Below are 16,375 nucleotides of genomic sequence, written 5' to 3'. Positions count from 1 at the left end.
AGATTGCAGGAAGGGGCTAGCCTTGAAATACACAATATAGACGATGTCCCATAAGGTCTACAATTATTGAACTATTTCTTTCAAATTTTCAACAGTTCGAATGTTCTCAAATTTTCATGTAAAATATCATTTCACAACTAATTTTACAATGAAACAAACAGTTGAGATAAGGAAAAGCATATGGTGTCCTCCCCAGCTTCCCTCCCATTCGATCCTGTTTGCTAGTTTCATTCAACTGAAATACACCATCCATGAGAACATCCAAAATTTAACCTCACAAGTAACCCTACCAATGCCCACATCTCATCTCAAAGGATCTGAAGTTAATCCCAAAATTGAGATTTGGGTTACAATTAGGTTTTGCACTAGTCAACACCATCTGGCTTGATTAACTCTCTATTCTTTATAACCAGGCTTGGAATCATTGATCTCACCCATACACAATACATACTTTGGCAGGATCAAGTCTATGTATTCCCCAAACCAAGTATAAAACCTAGATTTTGTAACCAATTTATGAAGACCATTGGAGAAGGAACTTAATTAGAACTATGATGCTCATCTTAATATATGCCTGTTAAATACAACATACAATGAAAAAAAGAAAAAAGAACAAAAAACATATACCTTAGTGAAATGGCCAAGGCTGCTCCAAGGAATAAGGATATGAATTCAAGAACACCAATTACAAAAGGAAAAGGAGGAAGGTATGCGGCCAGTTCTCCGGACGTACTCTGCTTGCTGGTCAGTTTTTGCAGCTTGTTGGTCTCTCTTAGCTTCGGCCGCCGCTCGCTTCTCTTCAGCTTTATGCCTTGCTGCAGCAAGCTTGTTCATCAACTTATCATGCGCTTGGCCCCTCATCTTTTCCACCTCAACCTGAAAATATTATGAACATGTGTGTCAGTGTGAAACGAGGCATAAGTTCTGAAACTGCAGACTACCCTAGATTGATTTTGTTGATAAGCAGTGGCACCAATATAGCTTTACAGAACTTAAAGCTTGAGAGTCTTAGCCTGTGAGCAAACTCAGCCAAACCTTGTTTTCCCATTTTTTTGGGCATGGAAGGGAGGGTGGGGGGTCTAATCTGCTCCACCCTCCCCCACCCCATCCCACCCCACCTTACCTTTTCAAGCCTTAAGGGAAACATTTCAAATTTATTTAAAAAAAAAAAAAAAAAACAACAACAACAACAACAGCAATGTTTAGTTACTTTGTCTGATAAAAAGGTTATTCTGAATTGGGAGTGTCTAAATGATACCTCCATAGATGTATTTAGAACTCGTCACTTAATTTAATTGCCCTTGCCTTATTGCCAAAAGTTTTTTAAGTTAGGGATATAATAGGGTTTGCAAAAATAATATGAAAAAAGTGGCTTATCATTATGTCTCCAACCAAAAAAAGACTTGTCAATATGTCATTATCAAAAGCTGTCAAGGTTCTGCACATTTTTCAATTATACATATGAAATGACAGTATTTACTCACTGGGAAATAAAGGCGTGTCATACAAAAAGGGTAAAAATTGAGGTTACAAATCATTTAACACCTTAAAGGATGTCAATAAGAAAATCCCTTCTGATATTGTTCTGTTTACCATTTATTCTTATGAAAGCTACTAAAAAGATTAGAATGCCTCAATTGTATGATAACCAAGAGCATCATCACGGTCACACAAGCACCTACACCACCTCCAAAGAAGGCTAAACCAGAGCCACCAGCAATGGTGATCCAGGTAAACTTATCCATTTTTCTTTTCTTTTTCCGGTATTGATGCCCACTTGAATGGTTATTTGACATAAAAGAAAGAGTTGGAGCTGGCTAGCAACCGTATCTTAATTTCAATAATAATAAAAAAGACCCCTCAATTCTATCACATTATACCAAACATATCCACCCTCCCATTCTAGTAGCAACCATGTCCTGATTTCATTAATACCAAAAAATACTCCTCAATCCACCCTCAATTCCTATGTTCCTTGAAAATTAGCTTTTTTTTCCCTTTCTTTTCATTTGATCTCTATTGTGCGTTCGTAGGTGATGCGGTAGAAGTCACTTCTTCAAGAGTCGGGTTTTCCAATTTCTCAACCCATGAAGATGTTTTGTGATAATCAGGCTGCCATCTGCATTGACAAAAACCCCGTGTTTCATGAAATGACCAAGCATATTGAAGTTGATTGTCAATTTGTATCGGATACTGTTTTAAAGAAGCTGATTTCAATGGGCAACGAGTTGCTGATGTGTTTACTAAGTCTCTCTTTGGTCTTGCTTTCCGGAAGTATTGTTCCAAGCTGGGCAATGAAGATTTGTATGCTCCAGCTTGAGGGAGAGTGTTAAAGCGTATGGTCTAAGGACCCCCTAAAGTGGTCTCTATGTGAAGTGAGGAGAACTCATGATAGGGATCGGTCCCTATTGTGAGTGAGGTGTAGTTAGATTCTATTTGTGATATCTTAGGTAGTTTCCTATTACTTCAAGGTTTCCTTATTACATTACAAGTCTGTTTTCTATTTTGATAATATAAATAAAGCAAGGGTCCAGCAATATAACACACATACACAAGGTCTATTGCTGAACTATTCTCCCATTCTTCTCTCTCTTTCTCTCCATCGTTTCTCTTGTTTTCTTCTCTACATTTATCCCTGGTCGACTGGATAGTGGCTACTGAGTTCTTTCAGTTGCAAGAAGTAACTGCGTTGGTAAGGGAACAAATCAGATCTGTGGAAGAGAAGGGAAAAGAGATGAGTACGATCTTCTCGGAAGAAAGAGAGAAAACGTTTAGGAAAAGCGAAGAGAAGAAATCAGGTTTGAGGTACCAATCCTGGATGCACAGCTAAAAAAGACCAGAACTCTAAAGTCAAACATCTTCAATTGATGGAGGGTGTCATGTCACACACACACACACACACACATATATATATATATATAAAGACCTAAGATTTCTAAATTGACCCATAAAAGGTCTTCTAATCACTCAATCCTCAATAAAGTAACTCGGAACAAAAATATTTTCAACTACTAATTATCCTAATCTAACACAAATTCTTAACATAACTACTATTCCCGTGTACTAACTTTATCCCACTTAATGGCTAAAAACACAAAAGGAAGATATACATGGGTGGTAAATGAAAAGTTTTTTCTGTGAAAATTGACATGTAACCAATCTAGACCATGAAATTCCTATTCAATGATTTGATTTTCCAAATCATCCTTCCATGTGACACATTAGGTGGTCAGTGCATGGAAACTTCCACGGGTGGATAGACAATATGAACCTTTACCTAACTGTAGAAGAGGAAAGAGGGGAGGAATAACATGGAGTTGATTGAGGGTTTCTCTATCGTCGCTGCTGCAACACTACTGCTGTTTCCGTCAATGCATGGAAACTTCCACAGGTGGACAAACCACAGGAACCTTTACCTAACTATAAAAAATGAAGGAGGGGACGAATATCATGTGGTCAGTCGAGGCTTTCTGCTGCACTGCAGCCTAGTGAGCTATTATTCTTCTTCTACTACCTGCTCTCTCCCCTTCCTCCTCCTCCCACACCTATATGCTGTCGCCGCTGCTACTTCCTCTCTGTCTTCTCACTCTCTCTGATACATTACTTCCCTGGCTCTCAGTTCACTCTATTTCTCTTTTTCTTTTCACAGAAAACACAACCCCAGAGCAATCTTCCACCTCTGGTTGCAGGTCCAGATTTCAAGTTATTTTTCCCCCCCCACCACACTGTACGGTATTGCATGGTACCATGTTGAAAGGCCCAATCTCAATACGTATAAACCCGGTACAGATAATATGTATCAAGATCTTATACTATGGATGCAATCATATCTGCCCATCATTTACGCTTGTTGTTTTCTCACATGGAGCAAAAGAACATAGATTCACAACTGTGGGTACTAGTTGGAGTTTTTTACCCATAATGAATTAGAATTGTAATAAATCTTTTAGTGCTTGGAATACAAAACTCAAAGAAATTCCAAGGCCTTTCAAGTGCTTCGTTTTTGGACAGAATGATATAGGTTCTTAATTGTTTTCTAAAAAACTTCTGAAATACTGGAGACATAGTTCATCTCTTGAAACAGGCAGAGAGATGGTAAAGCAGAATAATTTGTAACAAACAAAACACAACTATAAAAACTGAAGATCTCAAGAAAACCACAATAGAAGGAGTTCAGGAGACAGAGGATAATAATAAGAACATTCCTGGTTGGCTTTAGTTCAAGCAGACGCTATGGCAAGGTAAGTGTTCAGGGAATTGGGGTTCTTGTTTTAGAAATGGAGATTTATTTGGTGCAACTATGGAAGAGTTGTTCTTCTCCTTCTTGTCCTTTTTTTTTTTTTTTTCATTTTAAACAGGGCTAAGGGCATGTACATAGGGCTGTCAACGGGCCAGATATTATCCGGATCTGATTTGTATCTCCTGCGATTATTTTAGTATATGAATATGTCTACATTCAATTCGGTAAATATCCAATTCCAATGCAAATATGTTAACATATATATATATATATATATTATTCATAATCATCTATGTGAACTAAACATAGTAGTAGAGTTGTATCCAATATGTTTAACTTGTAGAATTATAAAATCTCATATGCAGAGACTATATAATTTAAATAGGTATTATGTATGTGCTTAATTTTTCGTGGAAAATGGTACGATAGGCTGAGATGACAAGCATGAATTTCTATTTTTTTGGTCTTTAATGTTTAACAGGATATCAAAAATCTGATTTTATATTTGAATATTTAAAAAAGATATGCATACAGATCCATCTATATTCAATTTGTGTTTAGCCCATTTACAGCCTTACATGTAGGGTGTGCTTGCTGACATACCTCATTTATAAAAGTGGAGGTTTTCAAGCCATCCTTACTCCTTTAGGGTCTTCTACGAACAGCTCGACCACGAGGAGAGAGTGGCCTACGAGCAGCTTGACCGCCAGGAGCAAATTGATTACCAACATGCATGATTTCTTTGAATTCTCCGAATCAACACCGGACACTTAACACCAACCCAAGTGAGATGAACAACAGGTTTTCCATGAGACCAACCACCCATGGTTGGCTCCTGTGCTTGTTCACATCATTCCCTTCCCATCTTTGGTTGGTAAGACAACCGAAATAAGGTGAGGTGAGACTGGAGTCCATAGTGTACTCTTTTCATTTGTTTTGGTAACACAAAGTGAGAAGAGTTCTTCCAATAACAGAGGGAGGGGCATCTTAGTAGCAAACTAGGACAACCATGACTCAGTCATAGAGGATTCAATCTCTGTACTGTGCCGAGGCTCGAGGTTAATGGTGAGAAACATTTCTTCCCAACCATTGCCTCTAGTCACAAGCTAAACATAAGCAGTAGGTTCACCACAAGATGAAGGTCAGATGCGAGGGACTGATGCCCTATAGTCCTGTACAAGGTGCTGTTTGATAACACTCTGGGAGAATGTTTCTGGTGTTCTTCTATTCTGCGGGAATGCAAATAGAACAGAAATATGTTTGGCACGTCCGGTTTATTTTTGTATTCCCCCGGAATGAACCAATGAAAAAGAATGAGTAAAGAATACATTGCAAGAGTACCAAAAAGTTGCTTTTCTATTCTTTTAGAAACTTAAAAGAACAGAACTATTCAAAACCCCCACAATCCCTTTTCTCCATCTCACGATCAAAAACCCCCAAATCCTAAGGAAAACTTGCAATAGGTTTTCACTCTCTCGGTCGCGGCTTCCCTGCAACTGTCGCCGCTTCCCTGCAACGGTCGCCGCTTCCCTGCAAACCTTGAACTCCCCAAATCCTCTAACCCTTTTCTCCGTCGCAGAATAATAAAACTGGGACTTGCCCCTTTTCTCCAAGTTGGACCATAGTCTCTTGCCCCCTTCTTCTCCGTCTCCGTTTCCGGCGACTGGCGACTGAGGGCGATAGTCCTATTAATGTCCTAACAATCAGTACCCCCTTGCATCCTTCCGCTTCCCATCGGTTGCTGAAAACTCAATCTAAGGCGGTGTGGCGATTGGCGACTGGCGACTGGCGACTGAGTGTGAAGTCAGCCATTTTTGCCATTCTCTGAACCGACTCCTTCAAGCTTTTAACAAAGGGTGTGTGCCCGTTCCGACTTGCCGTTGCTGCATCTCTTCCATTTCTCCTATCAGTGAAGGAAGAACGGGAAAAAGGTACCCTTACACTTCACCTTCTCAGATTTGGTTGCGTTTCTCATGTTTCTTATATCTATATTTTCCACGGTAGGATTTACGATTTATTTCTAATCTAGGGTTAGCCTTATTCGGCCTTTAGTTTCTTCATTACTCCTCATGGATGATATTTATTATAATTGCCGAGTATTGAGATTCTAATGCTTCCTCGTATGCTTTTACCTTGATCCGAAGCACTTGATGTTGTTCTACCTATGTGATTTTTGAGGCTTCCATGATCTTCTGTTCTCTTGCCCATCTCGATTTGGTTTAATTGAGCGAGATTTTTGTTTGATGTGTTGGATCTTAAGAAACGATATCTGGGGTGTGGCTTGTTTTGTTTAGTTTCATTTTGTTCGTGCAGTTAAACGTCATCACTATATGCAGAGATCTATGAATTCTGTAAGCATACAAACTCGTCATCTGATTCATTTCTAGCTTGATTGCTAAAGAGCGTATAAATGTTTATGTTGCAAGGCTATATTTTTAATATCTGAAAATACTGTATGGATACATAGCCTTTAGTGGGAAGAACTAGTCCCTCAATGTCTGCCTGGACAGCTTGGTTGTTCAAGTGGTGCACGAAACTTACATTGGGTGGAAATTTATAAGTACCTGCCAATGCTAAAACGTGGAAAATAATGGAATTTTTATTACTGTGGGTTAATTGAACCAAATCAGAAAAGAGGGTTTTGTTCCTGCAAGGATTTCCTGTTTCTTTTGTTTTTGTTTTGGTTTTTTCGGGTGGGGGTGGGGTGCATCTTTTGTGCTGTTTGAGTATCTTTAAAATGCATTCATCATTATATTTCTGAATGCTGAATTACTGGCAATTTGTAGTTTGATTCTGCTGTACTGTTGTTTTAGTATTTAAAAGTATTATTTAATTTGTTCAGGTTTAAGTTAGAGGGGTCCCTTATGCACTTTTTCAACAATATGGGGAAGATGACTACTATGATCCTAATGAAGAGAGAGTCAGGGTAGTCAACGCTCACGGAGAACAAGAAGATGGTGATATTGCGAGTACTTCTACTACAATTCATCAGGGCAGTCAACGTGTACAAGGAAGACAGATGAATGGGCTAAGGATACAAATTGCAAATCAGATGGCAGTAGATAAGGGTTACCCCCTGATTTGATTGTTTATGTAATAAAATTTCAAGATACATATTTGCAACTATGATTTTTATTTTGTAATTCCTATAAACTTGAATAGTAGACTTTTGTTTTCTTATTAAGATAAATGTGGAAACTCTTTATGTTTATATTTTATTATTTCCTTTAAGTAATAGTATTTTAAAAGATAATTTCATAAACAAATTGTTTCCTTATTTAAGTTAAATTTGACCATAATAGCATGTTTGTAATTATTGATTTCATTGTTCAAAAGTAAATTTTCATTATTGTACTCTCCAGGAATAGAAGTGTTTGTCAAACGCTGTTTCTGTTCTTTTTCTGTTCTAAAGCCATTTTTGAAATAGTTTTACCAAACGCTGTTTCTGTTCCGCCAGAGTGCCTTCACAGCATGGAATCGAAAAAGAACACTTCTGTAAAAGAACACTCTCCAGGAATAGAAGTGTTATCAAACGGCCTCTTATAATCAAAGTCCAGTCTCAAGCTTGAGATACGTCGACTGAGATACAGAGAGCAGGCGACCTGGCAGCCATCTTTCCTTGAACTCTCACTCACGGATTCTTATCGGGAAATTGTACACAATTTAGAAAATTGAAAGAAGAGGTACAAGAGTTTGATGATTGTTTTTCATGTCTGTTATTTGATCCCTCTCCTCTGATGTCTTCACTTTTAAAGATGGGGAGATAAATTGACAAGAGAAAACCATGGACAGAAGATTAGAGACACAAAACCCCTGAGCAGGTTGGATAAGACTCTGTTCAGTTGAGTTCCAAAATGTGGGGAAATCTCTTGGCTTCCACCTCTATACCCAATAAGAGTATAATTGGTATACCTTTCAAATACCACAGAAGGAACAGAAAGCCTTCAATATATTTTGGCAAAGGAGAAATTTAACTGTTTGGTTTACTAGAATTGTTCAGTCAAGATATAAGCTCTGCTATGTCATGGAACTTTCTATGAAAAAGTTTCCTCTTCCTAAATTTCTAGGGAAAACTGGAGATGCATGCATGCAGCTCCCCATGCTCCAGAATCCTACCTAGTCATTTGATTATTTAACTAGTTTACAACTAGGGATCGATTATTATTACCTTTACACCAAAATAACATCAAATGGTAGGACTTATAATAAAATTGAGCATATTAGGTTCACCAAACTTTGAACAGCATACAACATCATAAAGAAGTTAAACTCCACGTACTGAGACGCAGACTACTCCAGATTTCCGTTCAATAGCCACTTTGATTATGTAACTAATTCATGACTAGGTGTCAATTAATATTTCTTTCTACACCAAATAAAGTTAAACGTTCGGCAGCCATGATAAACTAGAACCCTCTTGCCTCCCCAAATTTTGAACAGTATACAACATCATGAAGAAGTTAAAACATCTACTAAAGAGAAAGGATTTATTTTCCAGGATGATAGTTAAAAATATGGCCTCTACTCCATACAGAGTGCACATAATTCAATAGAAATAATACATGATGATTCTTTATAAAGATTCTCAAAAGGATAAAATTAGGGATATTATTCAAAGGCATAAAAGCACTAAACTAATCTCACCATTGTAAGCATCAACCGTAAACTGGGTAGCTGAACTAAGCTTTTTTTTAATAAAACAATCAGTCACGTTGAAAGCCATAATGCAAAGAAAGTAACAGAAAATACCTCAATTTTCCTCATCTCAGCCTCTGTCTTTGCTTTTTGGTGATTTTCCCATGCTTGTATTTTGATCTCTTCACTTTTGTACCTGAAAAGTTACACCATAGCTCCACATATTATAGACTGAAAGAAACTTAAGAGGAAATAATTAAAAAGGAGACATGCTTATTGGTAAAGACCCTTTTGACTTAGTGAGAGAAACTTGTCATCAACTGACAGTTCAGGGATGTGAAGAATCAAACTGTGATTCTTGCAAGAAAACAACGGCCAACTTTTTGGAATTCGGATCAAGTAATTTAACCTGGCCATATACTTGGCTTTCTCTGCTTCCTCCCATGCAGCCGCACGGGTCTCAACGACACTTTTGGCTTGTTGATTCACAGGTGCAGTCTTAAGTGAAGCAGATGCATCCATATTCTCCGTGTCCTTGCTTGCCCAAGCAGCAATATTTGTCTTTCCAAGCTGAGTTCCAAGAACCATTATTTCTCTCCTAGTTTTCATTTGTAATTCCTTCTCTGACAACTCTTCTTTGTTAGGATCCAGAGGGCGATCAACTGTCTCAACAGGAGATGAAGCAGGTGCAGCTCGGCCAGGAGTTGAGGGCTGAGAAGAAGATGGGCTGAGCATTGGCGTTGTTGCTCTCACAGGAGTTCCAGTCCTGGAAGGCTCCTGGCTAGCAATAGGAGTCATTTCTGTACCCATATCTCTCATAGACACAGACCTAACTGTAGAAGGAAGTGCAATAAATGTTGTGGCACTGTGCACAGATCCGGATGAATCATGCTGGCTCAGGCTAACTGCACAAAATGGCATGCGAGTAAAATACTTTCCAAGTTCAGAATTTTTACCATTAATAAGAGTTCAGGAACTATAGATTTTCTAAAATTTTCATATCCAGTTATTCAAACTGCTTCAACATTATTCAAACTGCTTCAACATAAAAAACTTTGGATCACTGGCAAAATTTCTCTATGTATGTTATCAGATCATTTTCCATTTGACTGGTATACAGGTTTCCATGACACAAATATAATTTCACACCATTATTTTAGGAACAAGAATGAAAACCCCTCTGGTTACCCTTCTCTTTAGTTGATGAAGTGGGTGTTGTGTTCATAGCCCATGGAGAAGCTTGGACTTGTACCAGACCCTAAAACAGATAGGGGAGGAGGGGCAGTGCCTCAGCGGTCTCTGTTTTGACATGATTTTTCCTATAATGACTTTACATATTTCACATAAAAGATTATATTCTATAATAAAAATGGCACTGATCTATGCGAAATCATGATTAAAAATATTTTCATTGAACGCATTGTTTATGATGACACCATAGAACCTTGCTTTACTTTCCCAAATCCAAGAAAAAACAACTATAGATAGTGGCTATTCCAAACTTCTAACATTTTAGATATAAACCTTGTAGTTATATCATCATCTAAATGGACAGAGACTCATACACCATACTTATAGTTAACATTAAAAAAAATTGTACTTCTTTCTTTTGCAGATATTATCTAAAGTTTTGCATAACTAAGACATGTAAACAATAGGATAGTATTCCGGGTTGGGTGGAACGGAGTGCAGAATTGGAACTTAGGTACATACGTCTCAACAATTAGGACGCCATGGCCTACGTGTCAACCACTATGAAGAAGTTATCATTGCCGTATATCCATCTGGTAAGTTTCAGCTCAAATGCATTTTCTAACATGGCAATATGAATTCAATGGTTGAGATTAAATTTGGAATCTTTGGTTTAACAGCTGAGAAGACAAGGGTAGAAGTTCAATAAATGGTGACCATAAGATTAAGATGTGATATAAAATAAAAAGCAGCTAATCCAAGAGGCGTCTTACCCATCAAACAATGATCATGACCATATCAACTCTATAAAACAAACAATTACAACTCAGCTTTATCCCAACTAAATGGGGTCAGCTACAAGGATCATTGCCTTCCAATCAGCTCTATTTAAGGTCATACTTGATAAAAAGCCTAAGCTACGCAAGCCTTCTTCCCTCACTACTTCTCCTAGGATCATTTTAGGTCTGCCCCTGGCTCTTTTAGTTCCTTCCATATTTTTCAAATAACTTTCTGTACTAGAGCATCCAAAGGCCTCCATTGACCATGGCCATGCCACCTCACATGATTTTCTTGTAGCTTATCATGTATCAAAGCTATTCCCAAATCAGTTCTAATATGATCATTCCTTACTTTATCCTTCCTAGTTTTACCACGCATCCATCTCAACACCCTCATCTCCGCTATGCCGAGTTTATCTACATGATGCTTCTTTATTGCTCAACATTCCGCAACATACATCAAAATGGTGGAAAGGTTCTCCACTAGCTGTGTAAAGAAAAAGAATTACTATATATGAAGTATGTTATGGGGCACAAGACAACCACTACCCAAAAAAAAAAAAAAAAAAGTGTTAAAAGCCCCCTTGTCAGCACCACCATAGATGGGCGAGAACATCACTGGGGTACACATATGGCACTAAATCCAGATGCAATTTCAAACCTATCCCTTCATTAGGGCTGGCAACAAGTATCCATTTCCCACTTTCCTACCTTAGCCTGCCCTAGTTTGAAGGGTAAGGCTAAAGATTTCTTTACACTATATGAAAATGGGGAGAGTGAGTGATGAGACCTCACACTCCCCGTTTACCTGTCTAACTAGGCCATTAGGGACAAATAATTAATTTCATATAATTGTATAATTGAATGTACATATAACCAACCAGTCCACATGCCCATAACCCACATTGACTGAGTACTCATCCAGTCTCAAATTCATTTTTTCCTTTCTGTTTTTGGGTCCTTGTTATAGATAACTAATCAAACAGAGTTCACTCCTCATTTCCATATTATGAGACTGGGACAAAATGGGTTTTTCAAAATCTTGCTTTCTACAGAAAAGGACATTCATATTTTATTCTCATAGGAGAAGATAAGATCCTTGTAGCTCAATATAGTTAATACATAGATGTGAAATCAGGATAGGACACAAGTGACCATGGACAACAACTGAAGAAAATATGACGCGGGTAACACATTAATCTGATAGTAGCATAATAATTGTTCAAATACACCTTATTGTAAATCATAAAGATAATGCTGCACAAGTACAACCAATAGAGAATAACAAAAAATGGGCAGAATCCGTAAATTAAGTCAATACGTGTTAAGAAGAGTGAATATAGGTCGTCTCGTTAGTAGTGCTTGATGTTTCAGGAACCATTGTGTTGTATGGGAATTATGGAGAATTGACACAAGCAGAAAAATATAAATATGTTCACCCAAATTAAAACAATAAAGCAATATGAAGACCAATTCGATGAAGACTTTAAAATTGGCTTACTAGCTGAATCTGAAACAGAGCTCTCATCTGTAAGTGCAGGCTTAGAATACGATTCTGCAACTGGATGTGTGTCTGGCATCCAACTAACAACCTTCTGGGCCCCCACTTCCTTCTTGGATTCGCTCAGATCAATACGTTTGGTATCTGCATCTTCAAAGGTAACTGATTTTTGGTCTGGAACTTCAAGGACAACCTTAGTAGCAGGCCGACTTCCATAACCAAGCAGACCAGTTTTCCGAGATCCAACTGGCTGCCCAGCAGGCAATTGGGATGTCCCACTCTTAAGCCGGTTCGATGTTGGGCTTGCAATCCATTTCTGTGCATCATCCCACTTAGAAGGGGCTGGTTTGGAAAATGGAGCAAGTAGCACTCTGTGGGGGGCCCTCTCAGCCTTCTGAAACTCAAATGCAGAGGATGACACACTCGCACTCTCATGCCCACTATCATAGTCTAGAGAACCATCATCTTGAAATCTAATTCTCGAATTTGTTAAATAATGTTCCTTTAAAATACGATCACTAGCCATATCAGAAGCTAATGTGTTTGCTGTCGTTGTTGAGTTTGTGCATTCAGGCAGAACATCTACATCTTTGCAATTCTCAGAAGTACCAATCCCTAGAGGAAATTTTTTTTTTTTTATCACAAATCCATGAATCTAAAATACTTAAGAGACAATGAAGACAGTGAAACAAAAAGGATAGTGAGATTGCAACCCAAAAATTTCTCCCTGAAGAAAGATGGGAGTTCCAAGTTCTAACCTCTGTCATCCATTTCACTAACTGCAGATCTCAAAGAACAGGTAGATTCCAGCTCTTCCGCTTCCTTTCTCTTCTTCTCAATCCCCAAAAGCATACTCCTTAACTTACCAGGAGAAAATCCTCCTCCCTGCAAAAAGAAAAACAAAAAACAAAGAACTTGAACAAAAAATAAAAAAAATAAAAACCCACCTACTCCCAATCTCCCACCACATATAAAACAACAAAACCCAATGTTCCCAAGCTTGATCCCACGAAATTCACACTACAAGAGATCAACCTTAGAGTACAAGAAATCAACTAGTTATCTCTCAGATCTCAGAACTATAATTCCTCTGCAAACTCGCATTGTATTACCCATCGCAGTTCCTCAAAATTAGGCCCTGAAAACGGCAATTTGAAAAGACTTGGCAGAGAACCCACGCAGAAAATAGAGTTTGAAAGCTCAGTTGCAGAAGCATTGGGAGTAGAGAAAGCAAAGACATCAAACCAAGCAAACCCATAACCAATAAAAAAAAAAAAAAACCCAAACAAAGCAAAGATAGAGAGAGAAGGTAGAGCTTAGAAGAAGAGACAAGAATACAAGCCTGAAGCTTCTCTATCCTTTCATACTCCATCTGAACTTCATTCATCAAGTAATGGCCAAATGGTTGAAGGGATTCTTCTTCTGCTGCTGTGCAGTGGTGCTCTTGCTGTTCGCAGTCATGATTTTCCTAAGAGCCATTTAAGAAAGAATTTTCCGTTTATAGTCTCCATGAGTCCCATGTTCTACTCAGTCATTCAAGTTGAAGTGACATGAAAAAAAAAATTACTTTAAACAATAAAAAGAAAAAAAAAAACCATCTCTGTTTGAGTAATATACACCACTGCCACTCTTTCATTAGCCGCTAAGACACATTATTAATTACAATTTGGGTTTAGCTTTTATAGAAAAAGACAATGAAAGTCTAGTTGTTATCAAGATCTGACCAACCAACCAATATGCCTAGTTTTAATATTCTTAATTTGTTTATCTTGGAACTTGGAAGCGATTTAGAAAGGTCCTTCTTATGTGGGAACTTGTTGGGAACCTATCAAAAAAGATCAAAAGATGGCAAATTTTCAGAAATTCGATCCAATGGTGAAAAGGGTTAGCAACTTAGCATGCTTATCTTCTGATGTGATACTTTTGAGGAAATCAATAACACCGCGGCACAAAATTATAGGAACTTTTAATTTTGAAAATTATTTTCTTAATATTTTTTTCCCTATTTTTTATGAAAAAAGTAAACCATTGCATTGGGATACAGATGGGAAAAAAAAACTATGATGCCCCAATCTCATGCACTAAAATGTCTTTACATGATATCTCATTGGTCTGTGTAATGGATAATAATTTCTTATTTTTTTTATATAATATTTTTTAAAAGGCCATAACCATTTTGGGAATTAAATTAAATGTATCTTTTTTGAGAGGCCATGACCACGTGGGGAACTAAATTAATTGTATCTATTTTAAGAGGTTATAACCACTTGGGAACTAAATTAAATGAGTTCAGATTTAAGGAAAAAAAAAGTCACAAGAATGATGCCTAGATCATAAATAGAGGTGGTGGTTAATTTTGTCTGGTTTATATTACGAGTTAGACTAAAACTAGACCAGTAAGGTGTTTGATCTACAAAAACCAAACTGAAATAGATAACTATCGATTCAAGGTTGATTTTGATCTATTATAGATTCTTTTTAATTGTTCTTAATTGGTCTATTATTGATCCAATCTTGGTTTTCTCAAATTACCTTTTTGATCAGTTAAAATTTGTCAAAATCTACTCATAATTGATTGGAAATTAGTTGAATCGAATAATGATATTTTCATCTCAATTTTAATCATGAATCCCACCAAACCATGTTCTTATGATAGCAGAATGGCTCCATAAATGTTATGCTTGTAGCTTACAAAACACGTTAATTTACGTAATCATTTAACTAGACACTCACCTCAACCCTCACCCCTCACCCCTCACCCCCAAAAAAAAAAAAAACCATATGCCTCTTTGGTGATAATGGCTTCTCAGGCCAGGATATGCTCTGCCAGGTGACAAAATTTTCTAACTACTTGAATTTGAAAAGGTAAACCAATTGACGAAACCAGCTGGTTGGGTCATCAATCCAAAATTGGATCAGTTTGGTTTAAGTGGTAGGTCAACCCAAATCAACTTTTAACATTAAATTTTCTGCTCTCTCTTGTCCAGCAACTAGTTAATAAATTTCATCCCAAAGTGACCGGTTCTAGCTTCAAGTTTAAATATAATGCTGGTTTTTACTTTCAAATATAGAAATATATAATTTTGATTGGCCCAATCATTCTTTCTTTACGTCTGGCACATCCATTTATACGAGGTGAAATGGAGACGTGGCAACTAAACATTGGATATTTATAAAATAGTTTACTTTGATTATGTGTCTCAACTCCCAATTCAGTTATTTTGCTTTTTCATGCAATGGCATACCCTCTTATATGTGTTCATATATTCCTCTGCAATTTATGCATACTCTTTGTAGTCTAGGAGAGGTATCCTAGACTAGATGAGGAAAAAGAGGTCTCGAACGTGTAACCTCCCACGGCTAGGCTTTATTATTACACTAATCTCAAGCTAGTTGCACTACCAGCTATCCTCAGAACTGGATTGATAACAGACCAGTTCAGCCTAAACTGAATTGAATGTTTACTAGTTCGACTCTGGTTTGAGTTTTTTAGAACTAGTAGAATTTGAAACCCAAAACCGAAAGAAACCCAAATTTAAACCTATAAGAATTGGAAAAAAAAAAAAAAAAGGCAAACCAATTCTCATTAATTTTGTTTAATATGTGTAAACAGAATTGAACTGAATACGACATCAAACCAATATGGGTCCATTTGAAAAAAAAAAAAAACAACAACAACAGCTAAGATTTGCCTCATTTGTTCAGCTTGATTTAGTTCTGGACCGATGCTGGTTCAGTTTGATCGTAAATCAGACCGAATCAAACCAAATGATTGACACCACTGGACAGGTATGCAACCTAGGGTGTAAAATTGATACGGTGAAATAAAAAGAACAATTAAAATCTAAAATTTGTCCAATTGATTAATAATCAAGTGATTGTAAATAAAAAGTGAGGAGCAATAATGGAAAAGGGGATCAATATTTTTTTATTTACTTTTGCTAACGACGGGTATTCAGGCCTTCTGCCTGATTAGTCCCGTAGGTCCATATTGACCTTACAACCGCATGGACCGGATCATACCGGGGT

General features: G+C 37.3%; 1 protein-coding gene across 2 annotated transcripts; it reads right to left on the bottom strand.

Moving 5' to 3' along the window:
* Window positions 1-539: 539 nt before the first annotated feature.
* On the bottom strand, window positions 540-13,902 carry LOC122087377. Of its 2 annotated transcripts, none has more exons than XM_042656478.1 (6): window positions 13,689-13,902; window positions 13,105-13,231; window positions 12,347-12,961; window positions 9,285-9,780; window positions 8,990-9,071; window positions 540-876 (listed from the first exon to the last, which is right to left on the bottom strand). In XM_042656478.1, exons 1-6 carry the CDS (start codon window positions 13,731-13,733, stop codon window positions 673-675), a joined length of 1,569 nt encoding a protein of 522 aa, XP_042512412.1. In that variant the 5' UTR covers window positions 13,734-13,902; the 3' UTR covers window positions 540-672. The 2 variants fall into 2 exon arrangements, with proteins under 2 accessions (XP_042512412.1, XP_042512413.1); XM_042656479.1 differs by lacking the exon at window positions 13,689-13,902 and adding an exon at window positions 13,382-13,623.
* Between the last annotated feature and the right edge of the window lie 2,473 nt (window positions 13,903-16,375).

Source organism: Macadamia integrifolia, chromosome 8, assembly GCF_013358625.1.
Source record: "Macadamia integrifolia cultivar HAES 741 chromosome 8, SCU_Mint_v3, whole genome shotgun sequence".
NCBI classification, from domain to species: domain Eukaryota; kingdom Viridiplantae; phylum Streptophyta; class Magnoliopsida; order Proteales; family Proteaceae; genus Macadamia; species Macadamia integrifolia.
This window is presented reverse-complemented; position numbering and strand designations above follow the sequence as displayed.